The sequence below is a fragment of the Vipera berus genome (assembly GCF_964194415.1).
Source record: "Vipera berus genome assembly, chromosome: 1".
Classification (NCBI taxonomy): Eukaryota; Metazoa; Chordata; class Lepidosauria; order Squamata; family Viperidae; genus Vipera; species Vipera berus.
In genome coordinates, this window is record NC_138202.1 from 150,442,500 (window position 1) to 150,466,589 (window position 24,090).

Sequence of the window (24,090 nt, forward strand, 5' to 3'; positions counted from 1 at the left end):
TAAGCCAGTGGCCAATACACTTTAATAAAGATTCAATGCATTTAATGTCCTCAGAGTTTACTTAGAAGAGTAGATAACCTTTTGTTTAAAAGCTGCACCCCTTCAGAGATAACTTTCCAGAATACAATGGGTTCCACCAGAAGTAGGTCAAGAAATTTATCTTCAACCTTTCTCTCTCTCTCTCTCTCTCTCTCTCTCTCTCTCTCTCTCTCTCTCTCTCTCTCTCTCTCTCTCTCTCTCTCTCTCTCTCTCTCTCTCTCTCTCTCTCTCTCTCTCTCTCTCTCTCTCTCTCTCTCTCTCTCTCTCTCTCTCTCTCTCTCTTAATACCAGGAGGATGAAGAGACGGTTTTCACCAAAAAGGAAGCAGTTTTTGTATAAGAGTGAAATTAGACGGAAGGTGAGATAAAATTAGCTCACAAGTTGCCCCCTTTTGGTCTAGCGTATTAAATTCATGTATACTACCAACGCAAACAAGAACAGGGCCCTGCTATGGTGATAAACATTCGCTGATGTTCACTTCTCATATATTCTCTGTGATTCAGGAGCTTCTGTGGCCATGGCAGGAAGTATCATGTCAACACTGTGGAGCATGTTCATAGATTATGCCCATAAAAGAAACCATTTTTTCATATACGAGCCAAAACAAGACACACATCACTCAGCAACCAAAAGTTAATTCTGATGAAATGTGAAGAACCAGTGGAGTTACATTCTAGTATTCTGGGATTTGGGCTTCGCAGTACTATTCTGAGTATCGTGTGAGGTAGAGCAAAATCAAAAACAATACAAAAACCAAAGACATAAATACATTTTTCCCGTTCCATTTTTACACGGTGTGTAAATTTAAGCTTTGGAATTTTGTCCACAGTGTTGAGAAATTGTCTTCTTAATGCGAAGTGCTGTCAGTCGAGCTGCCCCATTGGTGAACCAGCACTCACGCATGATTCGGCCCATAAGTCTGAGTGCCTTAAGAAAGGACAAACCAAGAATAAAAAAAAATATCCCCACTGCTATGTTTTGGTATGGTATAAATATTGCCAGCACTCAAGAAAACAATTCAAAAATATTCATCAATGTATATTTATTATTCACATATTCTGGCTTAGACTCTAATTTTCATTCTGATCATGTAATGAACATACTAGTCTCATCCTTCCCTCTGCAACCTTCTGTGTACCCAAAAAATTATTCTGGTGAGAGCTGGGATATAACAACATGCAAAAAAGACTGCCTGGGAAAGGAAGAAAGCCAATGAAAAATAAGAAACATTTATTTGTTCAAATGAATGTGACTTTCATTCCTCCACCTATATTTTTGGATCCATGTCTAGATTCATACATCACACTGGAAAAAATTAAAAGGAGCTTTGCAAGTCGATAAGCTGCTATTTAAATGATGTAGTGATGGCCATCTAGTTGAATGGCTTTAAAAGGACAAATTCATGGAAAACACTGTTACTATTGTGTATTTGTTGATACAATTTATACTCCTTTTCTACTGAAGCTTTTACTCAAGCAAGCACTAGCCATATCTCCAATTGGCTTTGTAACACCAATTGCTGAAGGACATGAACAGAAAAGGCTTATGTCCATCATCAGGCAATTGGTGGCACTCCAGCTTTTGCTAGGAGCAGCTTCCTAGGGAATTCCTAGCAATAAGTGCTGAGAGCTGCTGTTTAGCCACATCTGGTCCTTTTTCTCCTTGTGTCCTCCATCTATCTTAAATTCAAATATTGTCCAGCTTTCTGAGTGTCTTACAAGATATCTCTTCTGGAGCACCTTTTCTTTGCAGTGCAGCACAGTTCCCTAATAAGTGCTACCAACAAGTTAACAAGTTCTGCCCTCTGACCTTAATTGGTTGATTAATACCCCCTTGGGGCTTGCACAGCTGCCTGAAATTGGCAAGATCTTCATCAGTTACACACTGCCTAACCACATTAGGATACTGTCTTCCTTGAAAAACCAGCCTTTCTAATGTTGGAAAAAGAAATTTCATATACATGTAGGCCAGTGGTGGGATTCAGCCAGTTCGTACCAGTTCGGCAGAATCAGTAGCTAATTTTTTGTTACCCAGGCCCAGAACAGACTTCCAGAAGTGGCATCCACACAGAGAACTGTTTATTCCCATATTTGAATCCCACCACTTATGTAGGCCCAAATACCTTCTTCTTTTTTGCTGTTTTTCACTTTTAGTTTTTTAAGGAAAGTTAAAAAGATAGTGTGTCCTCCTGTCTGCTCCAATTGTCCTTCCTTCCAATTGTCCATATCCTCATTTGCCTGTTCAACTACCTGGTGCCTCTAGATAGGCTAGCACTTTCTTATTCTAGATGAAATTTAGGAATGTGAAAGTAAAAGGCACCCAGACTTTACACTGTGTCTCTTTTACACCATTAGAGAATATTTAAAATGTGTGTGTGTGTGTGTGTGTGTGTGTGTGTGTGTATGTATGTATGTGTATATATATATATTCACATATATATATTCATATACCGTATATGTGAATCTCAGATAAAGGGTATGACTGACTGATGAGAACATAAAGAGTTCGAAATGGCCATCTCAGCCTCCCAAAATTCTTTATTAGCAATTTGAATAATTTGCACAAATAATGAGCTGTCATAGTTGACTATATCCTGTGGATAAGCCTTGAGACAGGCCAAAGCAGGAATGAAAGAGTTAATTAGCAAGGTGCTTTCACAAAGCCTTGACAAATACTTAACATATATTTAGCCTTGCCTTCTAGCTAATAAAAAGAGAGAAAGAACCTGTGGCTCAGCAAGTTAAAACAACTGCCTAATATACAATCAGCCCAGGTTCGAATCTCAGATAAAGGGTATGACTGACTGATGAGAACATAAAGAGTTCGAAATGGCCATCTCGGCCTCCCAAAATTCTTTATTAGCAATTTGAATAATTTGCATATATATATATATATATATATATATATATATATATATATATATATTCACACATATATATTATATGAAGGTGATGATGTTACCTCACAGCTTTGCCACTGATTTGGAATATTTGGCCTCAGCTTTTGTTCACAGACAGCCTTTCTCATTTCTTCTATTGAAGGATCAGAAGACACAGCTTCGTAATAAGGTAACTGGTACTCCTCTACAATTCCTAAGAAAGTAATGAGGTACAAATAGCTATTTTATTAGTATCATTTCAAATATTATAAGTAACAGGTTTTAAAACATTTGTAACTATAATAGTTACCAACTTCCTAACACAACTTTCTATTAAAAACTTGTCCATAACTTGGAATGTCCAAACATGATGGGAGTTAGAATTTCCTGACCTCCTCGGGGAAATGCCGACCTCTACTTCTGAACATAACTGGAGACAGTGGCTTGCAAGAGAATGGTTTCTCTATCAACACCTGTTTTTCTTTCAAAAGACTGTTCAATACCAAAATATTAACTTTTTACACAATATAACTTTTATACACAATATAAGTGATAAAACAGAATGTTTAGAGCCATTAGGCTCAAATTAAAAATAACTGGAAACTATCTTCATTTAAATCTGTACCATGGACAAGATCCTGAATTTGACACATATTTTTCCCTACCAATCCTTCTTATGTAAAATTTAAAAAAAGCTGATGGTTAACCAAGTTATGATATGGTCTGAGAGAAGAAGGATAAGATACATTTGTAACAATAATAACAGACCCTATTTATAAGGTAACATAACATGAGATTGCAAATCTTTTACAGGAATCTGTATCTAATTCTACAATATTATAATTTAGTATTTGGGTGACAGGAAGAGATCTTCCAGACTTTGATGGTAAAAGTGTTTTGAGAACCAAAAAAAGAATTTTATAGATTTCAGAACTGTGTTTCTAAATGTAAGCCTGTTTTATTTTGTTTCTTTTTGTCAGTATTGATTCCTGGCAAATGCCTGGACTAACCCCCTGCAATTTTCTCAGCAAGATGCTTGGAAGTGGTTTGTTGCTACTTTCTTCTTAGGATTGAGAGAGAACAATTGCCTCAAGTTCACCCGGCTAGTTTTAGCCTGGCACCATAACCAGCACACCAAACTGGCTCTCTTAAGCGAATTTTGTAGTCTTCAAAGATTATATCCTTTTTTAAAAAATATATTTTATTTATTTTTTAACATAGTCACCTTGTCTGGGTTTATATTTAAAAAGCAATCAATAACAATTAATTTCTATTAATCCACATAGCAGCTTTCTTTGACTTCTCTTCTTCCAATAATATCCTCTTTTACCAACCTTGAATTAGTATATTTCTTAGTATTTTGATAGATAACAATTGAATATAAACATTTTTCTAGTATTTAACAACCACATCAATATAAAGCTTCTTTTCTAATTGATCATCTTAATTACCTTGTCATAGATCCTGTTTTCTTATTTAGATTTGTTTTCCCCACAATATTCAAAACATTCTTACCATTAAGATTTTCTCGGTTAACTGCACTTAAGTATTTAAGTCTTTTTCCTCATACAAGCCATCCCAACAATTTTACATTTCTCATATCTTTAAAAAAGCAACAAAAAAGAGAAGAAAAAAAGAAGGAAATAGTATACTACTTGAGAAACATGTCCCTCTTAAGCTAAGATACATTTATATCCAGAATTTTTCTATTGTTTTAACCATATTCAAACAAGTGCTTAACCTTTAGATATTCCATCTGATAAATCCCATCATCTAATTTCTTAATTCTAGCTTAGCCTCTTTTTTTTTGCCAAACATCTTTCCTAATCTGTATGGTCCGCTGGACCAAAAAGTCTTCCCATAGTCTTGTAGATGTAAGTACAAGAGACAAATCCAGTAAGATGTTTTTGTGGGAGGGTTTTGCCCCTTTGTATTCATTGAAAATATTTTTCTTTCTCTCTCTCTTAATTTCTCTCATCATTTTTTGTCTCTCAAGTTCTCGTAGTTCTCCTGACAGCTCTATAATCCATTTTGTCGAATCTTTTTTCTTGTCCTCAGACTTATTTTGCAGTCTTGAAGTGTAAGTTATCTTTTCCATGTCTGATATTTCCCGCAAGTTTTTCTCCATCTGGGTTAAGTCATAATTCCTTCCATCATTGGGTTCCATCTTTAAAACTCTTTCTTCTGGTTTATTTTCAGTTCTCTGCTTTACCTGATCACTCTCTATTTTTATTTTCTGAGAGTTTTTTTGTTGTAAGGTTAAATTGAAGATGTTTTCATTTATATTTTCAAAGTTGTTTTTAATTTCCTCATGGTTTAAAATCATTGTCATTTGAATTAGTTGTAACATAGTATACATTTCCTCCTGGAAAGTATTTGTTTTTTTCTTAATATGTTCTGTCTGTAGATCTCTGATGTTCTATGATAGCAAAAAATCAAAGTTTTCCTTTCTCTGCAAACAGCTTTAGAGTCACAGTTCAATAGATATTTATAATTCAGGAAGGTCAATTTTTTTTCCTAAGGTTTATAATTCTTGCCTTGTAGGTAGCCCAAAATGTTTTCTTTTCTTTGTTGCAGCTGTTCTCTGTTTAGTTAAGACATTGAAGGTCACAAAAACAAGTTATCTTTTCCTGGGCTTTCTGCCAACTTCTGTATTAGAGCAACTACAGTTGTATATTTTCATCCACCACTAGATGTCAATACCAGTTCATTTTCAGTTTTCAAAACAAGCAATTACTTTCTCCTGTTTTCATCAATAATCTTTTGAAAAGAAAATCTTAACAAATTCCACCAATTTCAAACTTATCCAGATTTAAGTCTTATATTCATTTCACTTCAGTATATTTCTGTCCGCCATAAAAGTTTAATTCGCTGCTTCCTTCTGTGGGAGGGTGGAGCAAGAGTCCCCCTCCTTCTCACTTTTGGAGGATTTTTTCTTCTTGGGTTTTTCCCCCCCCAGGAAATCAATTATCAAGTAGAAGAGAGAGAATCGATATTCTTATCCAGTTCCAAACACATTATGATCAAGCTTAAGTTAGTGCTTTTTGGCTTCGACTGCTTGTAGCTTGGGCTAGACTCTGGAGTGAAGCTAGCCTTTCTTCTGCTGGTTTCTGGAGGGCTTTCCCCAAACAATCGGATCAACTGCTGTCTCTCTGCACTTGGCGGGGCTCCCCTCCTTCTTTGTTGCCTCTCTGGGGTGACTTTAGACCTATTTAGGGTCCCCTAAAAGTCCAGTTGCCTTTGGGAAAAGCACCTTTAGGACAACCATTGCCTGGATGATTGAGAAATTCCATAGACAAAGATCATGAATTTCAGAAAGTGTCCATCCCTATTGTCCAAATTCAGAAAAGTAATAGCTGTCAAGCTCCAGCTGAAAAACTGAACTAAGAAAAACACCAGAGCCATTGTGTTCTCTAATGTAAACTTTATTGAGCAATATCATACTGATAGGATTAAAGTGAAAGTCAGCTCTAAAGAAATGGCTGGAAGCAGTTAATTGAAAGAATGAATCTTCACCTCCCCGCTCTGACAGTTCAGGTCATATTGTCCAGTACATCTCCCACTAATTATTATGAGGAGATACTCTAGTTTGCCAAAACAACTTTTTGGCTCTCACGATGATAAGAACACCTGTGGATCCAAAGTTCTCCCTGTCTCCCTCCCTGCTCTGTAGGCAAGCTAGAAGCACGCAGTGGTCCTAAAAGCAGTAGGTTTCATAGCTTGACAATAGTAATATAAAAGATTATTTCCCCTTAGTGTTCAAATCACTGTTGTCAGAATTTACTTCTCTGTAATTTGAAATCACCTGAACTGTTTTGAATAAGAGTTGCCTTGCTCTCATTCTATGTGCTTCTGAAAATTGAAAACATTTACCTTTTTGATTCTATTTCTATCTCAGTTAATTAAATGTTCATTTTACCCTGTTTATGCTTTTTGTTTTGGTTAATAAGTCTTAATGATAGATTGTTTAAAAAATATACCTCTTTTTATTTTAAAAGCTCTTTAAAACAGGTTACACTTTTTTGTATAATTAAATGTAATACATCATGTCCAAAATGAATAAAAAATTCAGTAAGAAGCAAAAGTTTTGGCTAAGTGTAAGTAGCCTTAATAAGAGACATGGGTCATACCTCCATCTGAGCATCTTCTGGATATCTCCCAATATACCAGTCCAAGAGAGTAGATATCTGCACGCTTGAAAGATTCAAAGTTATTTATGTTCATTGTATCATCAAGTATTTCTGGAGCCATGTACCTTTCAAACACAGAGACAGTGAAATTCATAAATTTGTTGATGAAAGGAAAATTACAAGTTGTTTATCACAGGTAATGAGAATTTAATTAGTCTTTCCAATATTCAGCAGCATGATTAAAGGAAGGATAATCCAAATGGATAATACATGTGATATCCTTAAGTAAGTAAACGTATTTGAGAGGAAAGATTCAAAATATTATTCATATTTCCCCACAAATCCTCCCACTTTTGCAGTTTCCCTATAATCAATTTGAATCACACACATAGGAAAGGAACAAATGGTTCCCAAATATAGCATTGATCATCAATTTACCACAGTGCAAAACAAAATATGCACTCTCATGTTAAGTGCAGGTCAATTTGAGACATGTTCAAAGTACTTGATTTTCTACATAAAAAGGTTTCAATAAGTTCAATTACTTTCAAATGGAGATAGGAAGGTTGATTCATTCACCTAATTGTCTCTCAGAAGTTTCAATTTGTTTTAATAGGATATACCCAGGAATGAGCAATAATGTTCCCTCCATAATAAATTACAGTTCTGTTTTTGCTCCTGAGATCTGGAGAAAAATAAACCCTACAGCTCCTCACAATCCATACCTTTTATTTAAGGAAATGCCTTATTTGATTTCAAGAGGTTATAGAGTTTACCAAGGCAAAAAAATAGACTGAGTCATACAAAAACAGTTTCTGAAAGATCTCAAGGAGAAGTTATCAGTATTTTGATTCTTTCTTGTCCAGACATGTAGGGCTATAGATCATGTGGTAATTAAAAATGCTCAACAACAAAGTTGAAAAACAAAATTACAGAATGATTGACAAGACTGCACAAATCTGGGGACCTATCACTGAAATGAAGAGGGGCAATTTACAAGAGATCATTTGTCCAATATATTTTCAGTTTTATGCTCATATCACAATTTTAAAAAACTTTACTTTTTTGTCTGTCTTACCTCTTGGTTCCTACTCTCGGATTCTGTGGTATGTCAATTGTGTTTAATACAGAGTCATGCTTCACAGCTAGCCCCAAGTCAGCAATAGCACAGGTTTCGTTCCTTTTGACTAGAATATTTTTAGATTTCAAGTCTCTGTGTGAAATAGCTGGCTTTCCTTTGAAGCACAAAATATATAACAAGTTCAGACTAATGTGCAATTGGTTTACTGAACAGAAAACACATATTACACTGGTATTCAGGTCTTAGGATAAATGCAATACATCAACACTAATAGGAGGAATAAAATAAAATATTCTTTCTACTTAAGAAAGCAAGATTCCTGACTGAGTGGCAACTTTTATTTATGTTCAAGTGAAAGGTAAAGGTAAAGGTAAAGGTTCCCCCACACATGCGTGCTACTCGTTTCCAACTCTAGGGGTCGGTGCTCATCTCTGTTTCAAAGCCGAAGAGCCAGCGCTTGTCTGAGGATGTCTCCATGGTCATGTGGCCGTCATGACTAGATGCCAAAGGCACACAGGACGCTGTTACCTTCCCACTGTAGTGGTCCCTATTTTTCTACTTGCATTTTTATGTGCTTTCGAACTGCTAGGTTGGCAGAAGCTGGAACGAGTAACAGGCGCTCACTCTGTTATGCGGCACTCGGGATTCAACCCGCCAAACTGCCGATCTTCTGATCGACAAGCTCAGCGTCCTAACCCACTGAGCCACCGCGTCCCTATCAAATGAAAACAGACAGAAATTTCAGCTGTCTTTGCTGCTCTAACCTGAAATGCTTAGGAAACTTGCATTAAAATTAGCATATGCAGCCCCAAGCAACTTAAAAATCCCAATGGGTTCTTCAGGCACAGTAACAAAAGAGGCATACATTTTGCACACAATTGCAACTAGGACAGTTGAAAAGAACAGGAAAACCTGATTTTTCCTTTAAGTGCTGCTTAAAAGTGTTCCTTGAGCAGGAGTCACTGCTCCAAGAGAAACTCATGTTACACACCAAGTCAAAGTCAAGAAGAACAAGGATGGATGCAGACCCAATCACATATCTTCTCTTGGGCAGCCGTTAGTAGCCAGGAGGGACATGGGTCTAACTATGGCCAAACTAACAGTTACAAGAACCCTGTTCACTTCTTCAGGGGTTCAAACTCTTCCCAGATAACCATGCAAAACTCAGACCCCGTAACCTCTATTGGATCTGCATCAAGGTTGGAGTTCAATGCAGAGCGAATCTGAGCAATTTTATCCAAAATAGGGTGGCTGGGCAGCTCTAAGTGGATGCAATATATGCACTTTGATGCTCGAAGATGTGATATATCAAGTGAACAGACCACCTCAAATCCAAGATTTACAATAGTAATGTGGGGGGGGAGCCCAATTCTCACTATGCTCTGGCTTCAGCCAAAATGGTACAAAGTCAGAAAAAAAGCTGGCTCAGATGTCGAAATGCACAGTCTCTTATGCAGTTGGGCAGATATGGTACAGCAGGTGGAAAAGCCTGTCCTCTCAATTACATCTACCCCATGGGACTTTGTAAAGAAAGCCCCACACATATTCTCTGAGTCTAGATTTCACTGGAATCTCTGAAAGCTAAGTGTTGTAGGATGGGGACTATTCACTGTTTTTATAAAAGAGGACAGGAATTCCGAGGACTGTAGAAGGGTAAAGCAAAAGTCATCTATCCTGGAAACAGGCAATCCCTCTATAAGACATAGCCATGATGTCCCCAGGAATCAAGTTCAAGGTGAAAGAGACTTTACTCTCACAATTGTTTATAAAATACTTATAAATACATCCAAGTGTTAATTCAAGTAGTGCAAAAGGAAAACGGGATGTGGAAAAAGCAAGATGAAGGCCTTCTTCATGATTACATGGAGTTTGCCAATGCCAATCCCACATGTAAGTCAGAGAGAGGAGGAGCAAATGATACTCAATCTAGTGGAGAATGGAATTTCTCACCTCTCCTAAAATTGCCAAGTATTATAGTGCGGCTGGAAGAGGAGAACAACAATTATTCCTGATTAAACTGGGATGTGGATGTCAATTAAGCTGAGTTAAGCTTGGTTACCACATTAAATATGTCCCTCTGGCTTCTGTTCAAGTTATTCTTAAGTCTTATGGCTTTAATATAAAGAAAACTGCACTGAAAAGGGTTATATATCTACCTTGAGTTCCAACGATTTCCATGTGAAGATGTGCTAGACCGCTAGCTATTGAAAATGTCAGCTTAATCATTTCATCAGCTGTCACAGTGTTGCTGTTTAAGTAGTCAAACAAAGAGCCCTGCTCATAATATTCAGTTACAAGCCACAGTTGAGTCCAAGTCCCATTGTCTATGGAGAAAGATTACAAAAATGCATGGAGGTTTAATAATTCCAAGGTTCATGAGATTTGCAAAACCTGTTGATTTTTGGTAGGAAAGATTTGGCAGTAAGAGAATGCTAACATGGCTACATAAAACATACTAGAATGGAGTTTTACATCTGAAAGCATCAATCCTCAACACTGCGGAGTAAGGCTCACTGGATGCAGAGGCTTGTTTCCAAATAAACACGCATGCGATGAGCTATATTTATGAGCATAAATTAGTGCATTAGAGGGAGGACAGGCAGAGGTACGTTTTGACCTTTTATCTGCTTGTAGCTCATCTACCTCTTTATAGGGTTTAAACTGTCATGCTAATGTCCACCCGTGCTAACTGTTTCCTTAGACAGTATCTTTACAAGTTCATTGACCTGCTCCTTCTGCACGTCATAGACCTTCTGTTCAAATACAAAGACATTTAGATGATGCTAAAACTGTGACTATCTCCAATTGTCAGGTAGGTACCCACACGGGCATTCACATGAAACAAAAACGGGTTTAAGGCATATGGGACTAGAATAACAAAAACTGGAAATGATTTCTGGGATTTTTAAACTAGTAACAGACAGTTATTTAAGAACATTTTTAGAAAATAAATAGACTTAAGGGCACGATAGCCCTTCTCCAACCAAAGAAACAATCAACTTTTTAAGAATCAGATCATTCTTTCAAAACACTGTTCTCCCAGGAAAAGGAAAAATGCTATAGTACCTTTACTGCTCTTAATTGCTTAGCTGCTATGACACTCTTGCTCTCTTTGGAAATCTCCATCCAGAATAGTATACTCTTGATTTCAGTACAACCAATACATTTAAGCAGAACATAATTAACTGGTCAAAATCTCTCCGAGCCTAAAATCCCAGCAGCTGCAGATCAAGAAGAGAAGAAAGAAGCCATGTTCGCTGGCCTCCATTTCTCTTCTCTGCCGCCCTTAATAGTACAATGCTATAATTCCCCTGAAAAGACAGCCAAAGGCCGGAGGATATTTGCTCCTTGGTCAAAATAAATAAACCACAGGAGGCAGTTTATTTTTTTTTTTAAAAAAAGCCTCTGGAATTCATCCTACCATAGGACTATATCTTAAGAGCACTTTGTAGCGCTCCAATTACCGCATTTGTGTTAAAACACACAAAACAAACATAAGATAACGAGTAATCTTTGAAATGCAGCCACGTCCAACTTTATTTAAATTTAACTGAGAATGGGTACTTTGGCCTTGATTAAAGTATTCGCCTCCTTCCTGAACCAATAAGCAATGTCCTTCACCAGCCACCCACCGAACATTCACCACAGTGCCTCTATTTTCTACATAAGTTATGGTTCCACTGACGTCTGCACACATGTACGTTCTCGTCACCCTGTTTCTTTGACTAGGCAACATTATGCAGCATGCAGAAAAAGAAGACGAAGCAGCAATCCAAATGCATTAAAGGCAAGCAATAAGAAAAAGAAACACAGCTCTGTTTACCATTTACTATACTATTCATTATACTTCTTCCTGCCTTTTTGTCCTTGTTCCAGCAGGTCCATATACCCTTTCACACATTATATTCTTAACCTACTTATGTGTTTAACCACCCAGTAACAATAATTCTCTGAGCAGATCAAAAGTGAGCAGAACAATGTCAAACATAGGGAGGAATTTAAATAAAGTATGTAAAAGCTGCTATTGACTGAGGACTTAAAATATTTCCAAAGCTAAATTGATAGCGTCTCTGATCCCTAGAAAAGGAATGAATAGCTTGCCTGTGATGAGATTGGGGCCAAAGTGGACCTTTTGAGTTACATTTTGCACAGATCGGGTTTCATGCTTGCAGAGGGCCAATTTCTCCTTGCCATTTTTATTTCATTTCATTCATAATGTTGCTGTTGGATGCAGAAACCTGGGACCATACAAGCCAAAGCTATGCTAGGCTATATCCCCATATTTGTTTCTATGTTCATTTTTTAAAATTGTATATTATTTTCTCTTGTTATTGCCATCAAATAACAAGAGCAGTGGTGGAGCAATGGGCTAATGCCTCCTTAAGTAACACCAGCTGCCTGCAATTAGTGCAGGTTCGCATCCCACCAGGCTCAAGGTTGACTCAGCCTTCCATCCTTCCGAGGTAGGTAAAATGAGGACCCAGATTGTTGGGGGCAATAAGCTCACTTTGTAATAATGCCGCTTGGGGGGTGTATGAAAGCCCTAATAAGCAGGCATATACATAGAATGAAGGCTACTGCTAAGCTTGTAAGCCGCCCTGAGTCTTCGGAGAAGGGCGGGATATAAATGGAATTAAAATAAATAAAATAAATAAATAAATTTATAATTTTCTCATTTGATTCATTTGATATAACCCCCCCCCCTTTTTAGCAGGAATCAATCTTTACCTTTACCCTTTTTTTCTGTTGACATAGGGTATTAAAATAGCTAATAAAATTAAAACTCAGAGTACAGATGTTACAAAGATAAATATTCTGCTGTTAATTAACAATTAAAAGCGTGATGAAAAATAAACTATTCTAGTATGTGCATCATAGGAATTTCCTGAAAGAAAAAGACGCCAAGTTGTGGTACATATCTTGCTGTTGGGTTCTCTCCAGCTTCAGGTATCTTGAAATAAAGGGAAGAGAACTTGACAGCAAACTATATGATTATGACACCTTTACCAGTCAGCAGTCCAGCTATCATTGCATTGAATATCAACTAGCATTGACTACAACTAAGATGATCAAAGCCCTGGAGACTAAAACATATGAAGAACGGCTGCGGGACTTGGGTTTGGCTAGTCTAAAGAAAAGAAGAAATAGGGGCGACATGATAGTAGTATTCCAGTATCTGAGGGGTTGCCACAAGGAAGAGGGGGTCACGTTGTTCACCAGAGCACCAGAGGGAAGGACAAGAAACAATGGTTGGAAACCAATCAAAGAGAGAAGCAACCTAGAATTAAAAAGAAACTTCTTGACTATGGACAATCAACTAGTGGAACAGCTTGTCTCCAGAAATCATGGGTGCTCCATTACTGGAGATTTTTAACAAGAGACTAGACAATCACCTGTCTGAGATGGTATAGGTCAGGGGTCTTCAAACTTGGCTCTTTTATGACTTGTGGACTTCAACTCCCAGAATTCCTCGGCCAGGCACACTGGCTTAGGAATTCTGGGAGTTGAAGTCCACAAGTCATAAAAGGACCAAGTTTGAAGACCCTTGGTATAGGTTCTCCTGCTTGAGCAGGTGGCTGGACTAGAAGACCTCCAAGGTCCCTCTCAGCTCTATTCTATTCTATTCTATTCTATTCTATTCTATTCTATTCTATTCTATTCTATTCTATTCTATTCTATTCTATTCTATTCTGCTCTACCCTACGCTATGCTACGCTACGCTACTCTACTCTACTCTACTCTACCATACTCTATTCTATTCTATTCTATTCTATTCTATTCTATTCTATTCTATTCTATTCTATTCTATTCTATTCTATTCTGTAAAGTGCATTGCAACAGTCACATCAGGCTGTAACCAAGACATGGATAACTGTCACCAAATCCAACCAGTTCAAGAAGAGTTGTTGCAACCTACCAACATATGTTTTTTGCCATAACTGCCACTTACAAATCTTGGAATATCCCACCTTGAGGAATAGGAATATCCCACCTTGAGCCAATGTTGCCTATCCTTGGTCTAGATAGAAGATGTCAAACAGTAGTTTCCTAGCAGCAGGTTTTGGACAAAGCCTAACAGAAGGACTACAACAATTGTGAAGCAGTGCCCCCTAAGGTCCAACCTTGGCAAAGAATTCAGAAAAATATCATTGAGGCACACAGGAGAACAAGGAAGGCTGTAGTACCTACCGACTCCTTGCAGCCAGTTTCTAGTATAGGTAGTCCTCAATTTGCAACAGTTCATTTGGTGACCATTCAAAGTTACAACGGTGCTGGAAAAAGTCGCTTACGACCATTTTTCACACTTATGATCTTTGCAACATCCCCATGGTCACAAGATCAAAATTCAGATGCTTGTCAACTGACTCATATTTATAATAGTTGCAGTGTCCTGGGGTGTGTGTGTGTGTGTCATGTGATCCCCTTTTGTTACCTTCTGACAAGTAAAGTCAATGGGGAAGCCAGATTCACTTAACAACCAAGTCACTAACTTAACAACTGCAGTGACTCACTTAACAGCTGTGGTAAGAAAGGTCATAAAATGGACAAACCTCACTGAACAAATGTCTCACTTAGCAACAAAAATTGTGGGCTCAGTTGTGGTTGTAAGCCAAGGACCAGCTGTATGCCATTCATCAAATGCCAGAAATACAATTGAAATGGATCCTGGTCATAAGTATAATATACCTTCTCAGTTTGCTTTCCAGAAATAGAAATGTTTGTGATTTGTTATAACTGTACAGATATGAGAGAGAGAGAGAGAGAGAGAGAGAGAGAGAGAGAGAGAGAGAGAGAGAGAGAGAGAGAGAGAGAGAGAGAGAGAGAGAGAGAGAGAGAGAGAGAGAGAGAGAGAGAGAGAAGAATTCAAAGTAAGAGGACCAATTCAAGGTCATTCTTATGGTCTGCCCCAACACTAAAGCCCAGGTCACAATGCAAATGATTTTATCTGTAAAGGTTTATTCAAAGTGCTCATAGCTAGCCACTGATTATTCTTACTCCCTCTCCTTCTCCATCATCTTGATGAAGGAAATGTCTCACAGTATGGAAAAAAGCAGTGACCATTTCTATGTGAACACAACAGCATTACAGTAATTCTTTGCTGTCTCCACTGTTGTGAGTTAAACTTCAAACAGGCCTTAATCTTTACTTAATCTGCTTCAGATGTTGTCCTACCTGTTTCATCAACTCTTTAGAAATCTAAGGGAATGAAAAAGAATAGGGTACTTAGAGGCTGTAATATTTACATCAAATACACACACACACTCATCATATACACATACACACACAGTATATTTATTTCATATATGTGTATATGATCCCCAAAGGCCACTGATCATCTTTGTTGTCCATGAGGAGTGGATATGGAAGTATTGCTTACTCATAACACAACTACAGAATATATCTTTCCTCTATTTTTTTTAATCCCATTTATATCCCGCCCTTCTCCGAAGACTCAGGGCGGCTTACAAATCAATGTGCTTAGCAATAGCCTTCATTCTATGTATATGCCTGCTTATTAGGGCTTTCGCCCCCCCCCCCGTCGCATTTTTACAAAGTCAGCTTATTGCCCCCAACAATCTGGGTCCTCATTTTACCTACCACGGAGGATGGAAGGCTGAGTCAACCTTGAGCCTGGTGGGATGTGAACCTGCACTAATTGCAGGCAGCTGGTGTTACTTAAGGAGGCATTAGCCCACTGCTCCACCAAGGCTGTATTTTCCAGATTCAAAGCATGATAAACATTACCCACATTATCAAAAGTGACATGCCCTGGGATTTTGGGTGATACGCCAGTGTTCATGAACACCCAACAGCTATTTTCAATTGCAAATCCCATTCTTGTGTGATTTGCAGGAGGCTGGGGTGTGCTCTTGTGCAGTGTCCAGAGCCTCCCAAAATTGCCCTAGAATGGGACATGTTTTCACACAGTTTTCAGAGGCTACAGAGACAACAGAAGAGAATTCTCTAAAGTTTGCCATCACCGAGCTAAGCTTTCCAAAACAGAGGTAAGATGGATCAGGTTTTTTTTCTTCTTTCCACAAAACTTTTTTTTAAAAAATAGAAAAATAATTTCACTGGTCTAATCCAACCCAAGACAAGCATTGCAAAATTGTTTGGAAGTACGATACCCTTGTTATCAGCAGCAATAAAACCCAAGACATTTTCATGTCTCAGCATGATTGTCTGGTAGATTTCTGCTTCGCGAAACCAAGACCTTTCATCTCTTGAGGAAAAGATCTTCACAGCAACATCCTCTCCACACCATTTTCCACGCCAGACTTCACCAAATCGACCTTTTCCCACTATTTCTTGAAGAACGATTGTCCTTGCAATTGTCCTTTGGACAAGGAGAGGTAAACCTAATGAGAAAAACATACAGTTTTTATTTTTAAAAATAAAATAAAATAAAAGGCTTAATATTATGCTAACACAATCTCATCAAATCGGTCACAAGTGTTTTTCTATCACACGCCTTTGAACAAACCCAAAAGCATGAGGCTTTTTCAGCATGGACAATTATGTACCCAGAATTTGATTGTAAGGATGGGTGCCTTTTTCATAAATTATAATCGTGGCGCTATATGAACTCACCGTCACTGCAACATAAGTAAATCTCAGTTTCCAAGTATGACTTCTCTGTATTCGTGAAGGGCAGCCTGCATTAAATATTTTCCAAACTTTTTTCTCATTTCATACCTAATATTGACATAGTCAGCTGCTGTTGTGTCTCACCCAGCAACAAATCTGTTTTGGCCTTCTATAACAGCAGTGGAAATCTGTGATCCTGTAGTTGTTTGCTGAGTTACAATGCTCAGCAAGTACAGCCAGCAGAGGGATAAATAAACTGCAGGTCACCAGTTCCCCTTCCCTGCTTATCAGACTGAAAAATGGATACCGGAGATGGCTTTTTAAATCTTTGTTTTCCATTTGGGATAGAAACGTACTGGAGAGTAGAGAATGTGCTTCTCGCCATATGCAGAGTAATTAGGTGGCAAAGCATTTCACTGAAAAAGTAAAATGCTTATAACGTTATCTTAGATACAGAGTGTAAGTTAATTTATTTATTAAATTTATATGCCACCCATCCTGCTATCCAGAGCATTTAGCCAGCTATCAGTAAATGCTAACAGGCACATGAGAATGGGAAGATCTTATTTTTTTTTTTTACCTCAGCTGCATCTTTCAGAAATGGAAACATGAGAGAGGCAGACAGACAGACAGATGATGCAAAGACTTGTTTGACTAACAAGAGGCCAAATGAGATCTAGATATAGGGATAGCATGAGAAATACCTTATCCATTTATGACCATTTGTCCCAGTGATTAAAATAGGCTCTTAGGTGTCAGGAGTAATGCCATCACCTCAAAGGTATTATAGCCAGTGACTGTCTGAACCATGTTCCAGGTGCGGTCTAATGATATCAACTAAGAGTGGCACAACCCTCGTTAAGCTCTCTTTAATAGAGTAGCTCTTTCTCAAGGGAGCGATTAGATGATTCAGTTTCGAAGAAATGAGACTTCAGTCACTGACGTCAATTCACATAAAGCACAGTTTTAAGCAAGAGCTCCTTCTAAATCTATACTTATTTCAGAACAAAAGTTACTGGCACAAAATAGCTAGTAATTGTCATCATGAGTCTGGTTTTTGAAGCCAAAACATGTCTGGAGGCACTATAAAATATGTCCATTGTTGTAGATTGATAATTAAGAACCCATTCCACACTTGGCTTATAGTCAGATGTTACATGGAATGTCAAAAGTGATTTTCCCCCTGGCAAATTTCTCTTTTTGCTACAGATACATGCAGAATATTCAGAAGGCAGCTAAAAATTACTAATCCAGCTAGTGGCTTTGCTAGATGATAGATGATAGGACAGACAGACATGATAGATCAGCAGTCCCCAACCTTTTGGGCATAAGGGACCAGTTGCATGAAAAAATAGTTCTCCATGGACCAGGGGGTGTAGTTCCATGCTCTCCCACAGCGCGCTGCAGCTGATCCAAGGTGTGGACAGCAGGGCTGATGGGTGAGTGTGTAGCAGGTGTGCACACACACTCTGCTGTTTTCAGCGGCACTTCAGTGCCTGGCCATCCGCCTTGGGTCAGCTGCAGCGTGCTGTGGAGAGCATGGCGGATGCAGGACAAGCACGAGGCAGGCACGCGCACAGACTCCGCTTTTTTCAGTGCCCTCCCAAGAGGTGGCATGGCGATTGGTTGGCGGACACACCATGAATGGGGATTCACCATCCCCAAAGCCTGGCGCTGCCAAAGTGGATCCCAGGCTGCAACGGAGAGACGGGAAATGGAGCAGCCTGTGCGAGGGAAGGAGGAGCAAGAGAAGAAAGAGGAAAAGAGGCCGAGTGAGGAGCAGAGCCATCCCAGCCAGCCAGCCAGGCACTGAAGCGCTGCTGAAAATGGTGGAGTCTGTGTGTCCGCCTGCAACACACTTGCCCCGTGTCAGTCATGCTCTTCACTCCAGGGCAACTTTCTGACCCTTTAAGGGTTGCTAGACGAAGAAACCGGTCAGTCCTAGAGGAGATCAATCCTGACTGCTCTTTAGAAGGCCAGATCCTGAAGCTAAAACTCAAATACTTTGGCCACCTAATGAGAAGGAAGGACTCACTGGAGAAGAGCCTAATGCTGGGAAAGATCGAGGGCAAGAGAAGAAGGGGACGACAGAGAATGAGGTGGCTGGATGGAGTCACTGAAGCAGTAGGCGTGAGCTTAAATGGACTCCAGAAGATGGTAGAGGACAGGAAGGCCTGGAGGAATGTTGTCCATAGGGTCGCGATGGGTCGGACACGACTTCGCAGCTAACAATAACAACAAGACGAAGAAAAACCAAGCTGGAAAGCCGAGCACCAGCTTTTCCCAGTTTTCCTGACGGCTGCCAAACAGGAAGTCTCCTTTCTGCGCTTCTTCTCACTCAGCCGCTTTTCCTCTTTCTTCTCCCTGCTCCTCCTTTGGCAAACTTCTTTTATTTGTGGGACAAGGTTAGCATAGACATGTTTTGGGAAGGGAGGGCATCTGGGCGGTGGTGGGTGGGTCAAGCTCTCCAGCTCTGACGCACTCCTCTGCCGCCATGAGCAGTCCCACAAACAAAAGAAGTTTGTGGGACAAAAGAAAAGTTCAACTTTGCAGGATCTTTTTTTTTGTGAGAAGTTGGAATTGATTGATTGAACTTATTTTATTTTTTTTAGTCCCACAAACTAAGTGGCAGAGGATTGTGTTGGAGCTGGAAAGAAGATGAGAAAAGAAGTGGTTTGGGAAGATGGGCAGTGATGGGTGGGGCAGAGAAATGCGACATCTGCTGCTTCAGTGGCTATGTGGGCAGAGCTGCGAAGAGGGCTCAGAAAGGGAGTGAAAGGGAAGAGGGTGGGTAGGCAGGTGAGGGGGGATCTGTCCCACACTGCGTCACTTGCTTCGCAGCCGATTTTGGCCGAGCTGTGTCGCACCCGCCAATGCCGCTGCCATGAGGCTTAGCAGATCCCCCCTGAGTGGCCTTGGTCCCCCCTCCCCAGCCAGCCACCATCACCTGACCTACCCCTTGCCTGACTGGCTGGCTGGCACAAACCCTCACCGCTCTCCTCCTCCTTGTTGTCCTCCCCACTCAAGTAGCCGCCAGAAGCTTGGGTGCCTTAGACGGAGCTGAGCTGAAGAAAGCGGAGGTGCACCAGTGGGATTGCTCTCAAACAATAAGACCCGGGTGCGCTGCTCACTTGTTGAGAGCAATCCCGCTGCTGCGCATCCCCTTTCTTAAACTCAGACGGAGGTGCTCCATTGGGAGGGTTGGGTGGAAGCAGCAGCGGTAGCGGGGCTCTCCGTCCTGGGGGGGAAGCAGCGGTGGCAATGGAGCACTCTGTCGGGGTGGGTTGCGGGGGAAGCAGCAGCGGCAGAGTACTCCGTGAAGAGGGGGGGAATTCTGCAGAGAACCGGTTGTTAAATGATTTGAATCCCAGCACTGTCTATTACTACAAATCCAATGCAATGAGAAGAGGATATTGGAAAGAATGCATCAGTTTTGGAAAGTGCAACAAGCAGAACTGAAAGAATTGCAAAAGTCTACCCAGGGCAAAAAAAATTAAAAAAAATCAAAGTAACTCAGCTGGGGAAAGTGGGGGTGGCAGTAGAGGAAGTCAGCATAGTCCGCTGAATAGTTTTCATCCTCTCCTCTGCCTTCCTAGAAAGAAAAAAAGCCCTCTAACCAAAAACAAAAATAGCTGAACTAAAACAAAAATAGCTGAGATCTAGAAGAGCAAAAAACACACACAAAGGAATAAAGTTGCCTGCATTTAAATTTGTTCCAAAGAAACAGCTAGCATAAGTATGAAAAGATGCCAATAATCTAATATCAAATATAAACACCAGCCTACTACAAGAAACAAAACTGACGTACAGCATAGCTACAGTCATGACTGAAGATCTTGGAAACAAAAACAGCAAACAAGGAAAAATGGGAGATCAGGTTGGAAAACAAGATTAGCATGCTAAGATTAGAACCAAGCAAGCTAGAACAAATAAAAGCTAAAGAACAAGAAGACCAAAAAGTACCTGATCAAGAAATATTATTTAGAAACAAGGAAGAACAATTAACCAGTGGAACAACCTGCCTCCAGAGGTGGTGAATGCTCCAACACTGGAAGTTTTTAAGAAGAGACTGGACAGCCATTTGCCTGAAATGGTATAAGGTTTCCTGCCTGAGCAGGGGGTTGGACTAGATGACCTCCAAGGTCCCTTCCAACTTTATTATTATTATTATTATTATTAATTATTATTATTATTATTATTATTATTATTATTATTATTATTATTATTATTATTATTATTATTATTATTATTATTATTTAGTAACAAATAACAACCATAGCCATGTAGCTCAGTGGATTTGAAGCTTGAATTGCACTACAGGCAGACTCTCCAATTTCAGCCAAATCAGAAACATTTTTACAAATTTACAAGAGCCTTGGTGGAGCAGTGGGCTAATGCCTCCTTAAGTAACACCAGCTGCCTGCAATTAGTGCAGGTTCGCATCCCACCAGGCTCAAGGTTGACTCAGCCTTCCATCCTTCCGAGGTAGGTAAAATGAGGACCCAGATTGTTGGGGGCAATTAAGCTGACTTTGTAATAATGCCGCTTGGGGGTGTGTGTGAAAGCCCTAATAAGCAGGCATATACATAGAATGAAGGCTACTGCTAAGCTTGTAAGCCGCCCTGAGTCTTCGGAGAAGGGCGGGATATAAATGGAATTTTAAAAAAAAATTTCTTCAGTGGAAGAGTGCAAACGAAGCAGCCCACATCTCAACAAGAAAAAAAACAATGCAGTTCTGGGTGCAGCTATGGGACAAAGAAATATAACAAGAATGCAGCTTGGATAAAGGAAGTAGATAAGGGGGGGAAAGAAGCTGAAATGAAAGTTCTTGTAATATCAGCACAAATGGTAGAGAAAAGGGCAAGGACGATCAAGAATTGGTCAGCAGCAAGTGAAGATGAATCGCACAGGTTTTGGTTGAAACATCTGGCTGGTCTACATCCATTCATTGTCAAGCAGTTTAACAGCATAATGCAAGGAGGTGACATTGAAGATTGACTAACATCTGGCAAAACCTTCCTGGGGCAGCGCCAGGCAACCTCAGGCCAATTACCTGCTTACCAACAACTTTCAGTTTGCAAATTGGCATTGAGTCTGATGCAGTCCAACAGCATCTAATTGAAAAGAAACTTTTTCCACCTGAGCCAAAAGGAAACTGCCCGAACAGCAGAGGAATAAAAGAATCAGCATCTAACTGACAAGATGATTTTGGAAAACGCTATTGGTGGATAAAAATGCCAAATCCAGTCTAAGTATCTGGCTGACTAGGTGACCAACCATAATAATAATAATTAATTAAACTTGTATGTTGTCCATCTCCTATCACCACTCCTCCTCCTCCTCCTCCTCCTCCTCCTCCTCCTCCTCCTCTTCTCCTCCTCCTCCTCCTCCTCCTCCTCCTCCTCCTCCTCCTCCTCCTCCTCCTCCTCCTCCTCCTCCTCCTCCTCCTCCTTCTTCTTCTTCTTCTTCTTCTTCTTCTTCTTCTTCTTCTTCTTCTTCTTCTTCTTCTTCTTCTTCTTCTTCTTCTGCCATATCCATTATCGGATGTTGGTGATCATGTTGGTGATCCTGTTTTTATCAGCAGCCACACGAAAAAGTGCTGCTGAGTTTTGTCCAAACCAGTCCCTTAGATTTTGAAGTTCTGAAGTTCATGATGTTCTTCTTCTGCCTGGACTTCATTTGCCTTCAATCTTTCCCTGGAGGTTTACATGGAGTATGCCGTATTTTTCTGGGTGTCGTATCACATGTCCGAAGTATTCTAACTTTCGTTTTTTAATTGTTTTGATGATTTCCCTTTGCTTTCCTTGGCTATCACTCTGGGCAGATAATAATTATAAATGATAAGTTGGCTGCTGCTTAAAATTTAGATTTACATCATGCAGAAAAGATGCTGTCAGAATACTTTAAAGTATGTTCCCAAATGGAGGGGATACGTGCAATTCAAAATTGTGGGAAGGTACAGGACAACAGCAGAACAGATTGAAACAAAAACAAATGGAGTTAAGGCTCAGTTCAGTGATAGCAATTAAACACTGTTAAGTAAATATGTATTTAACAATTTGCCCTTTATGTCACATTAAAAACTACACTTCAGCAGTATCTTTTGGGGTGCTCTTCAGACCATACTCCCTATGTTGTGCATACCTATTTTATATGATACTCATACACTGCATTTTATATATCTCTTGAGAAATATATGTGTCTCATCCAACCAAGAAGAGACGTGCCTTACTACAAAAGTGCTCCAGACCATATGCAAGAGTCATGCAATATGCATGAGAATCTGTGCAGCCAACTCTCTGCAGAGCCAAAAGTTCATCCCAAGACAAGCATTTTTCTCACTAATAAAAACTAAGGTTTTACGTACCGCCTCAGTTCTGAGACTTGGCATTTAAGGGCAGTTTTGAAAGATAAAAAAGCATAGTTCTTCATAAAGGGCAACTTTGGCAACATCTTATAAGATGCATCACAAATAAGGCTTATTCTTAGTTACCATAGCAGCTGGTGCAATGAAACTTCTCTCACTTAGCTCTGTCAAGGTAAAGACCCTTAACGAGGAATCAATGCTCTAGACAGAGACATTCTCATTGTGCCATTGTACAGCAAGGTACATACAAATGTAAGTAAGAAGGGACAGAAAACCTATTGATTTTAGAACCCTCTTATTGTGTTTTTTCTGGAGTTCAAAAATTAACTTAGACATAATTTTGCACTAGGTAAATATTCACTTCAGGTTCAGTGTGAAGTTTGATCTTTCAACCCTTATGCATAATAGTACGTAAGAGAAGTGCTTTTTATACTGCCTGTCTCTCCCCTCCCCCCCTGCTGTTTTTAACTATTCAAAATTGCCCTTTCCTATAGAAGCTGATGGAGATTGATTTTTTTTTAAACCTATGAAATGGTTGAGGGATTTCTTTATTTAAAAGTGTTGTAGGGTCAGTCCAGGAAGAATCAGAGAAAAAAAGCAGCTTCTCTATGAAAGTCAGGCTCTTAGAGAAAGTTAAGAGTAGACTCTGTCAGCCATCTCCTAAATTTTGAAAAAGGAAGTGAATCCCCCTGGTAGATTTTGAGGAGGTGTGTGTGTGTGTGTGTGTGTGTGTGTGTGTGTGTGTGTGTGTGTGAAACAATGCTAGCCTAATTTTTTGTGTGGATAATATTCATTCAGTGTCCAACTCCTTTAAAGCTGAATCTGTAAATCCATGATGGAATTATTTTTCATCTACTGCATACTGAAATACATGTTTCCTCTGTGAAAGATGCCCCATCTTTCTACTTAGGCCTTACTCATTTTCTCTCTCCTCCTTCAGGAACAGAGACATTTTTTATATATCTTGTGATACCCAGCTTCTTTAAAGAGAGCTCTCTGGTCTCTC

The 24,090-nt window shown here is 39.4% G+C and overlaps 1 protein-coding gene across 2 annotated transcripts in view; it reads right to left on the bottom strand.

The window, feature by feature from the left end:
* Positions 1 to 320: 320 nt before the first annotated feature.
* ACVR1C (activin A receptor type 1C) overlaps positions 321 to 24,090 on the bottom strand; it is a 48,051-nt gene continuing 24,281 nt past the window's right edge. For both annotated transcript variants that reach the window (XM_081313062.1, XM_081313063.1), the window contains exons 4-9: positions 16,258 to 16,488; positions 10,285 to 10,452; positions 8,126 to 8,282; positions 7,048 to 7,172; positions 3,001 to 3,131; positions 321 to 966 (exon numbers count right to left, since the gene is read on the bottom strand). In XM_081313062.1, the coding sequence (XP_081169188.1) occupies positions 844 to 966; positions 3,001 to 3,131; positions 7,048 to 7,172; positions 8,126 to 8,282; positions 10,285 to 10,452; positions 16,258 to 16,488 (935 nt within the window). In that variant the 3' untranslated portion in view covers positions 321 to 843. The remainder of the gene's footprint in view (positions 967 to 3,000; positions 3,132 to 7,047; positions 7,173 to 8,125; positions 8,283 to 10,284; positions 10,453 to 16,257; positions 16,489 to 24,090) is intronic.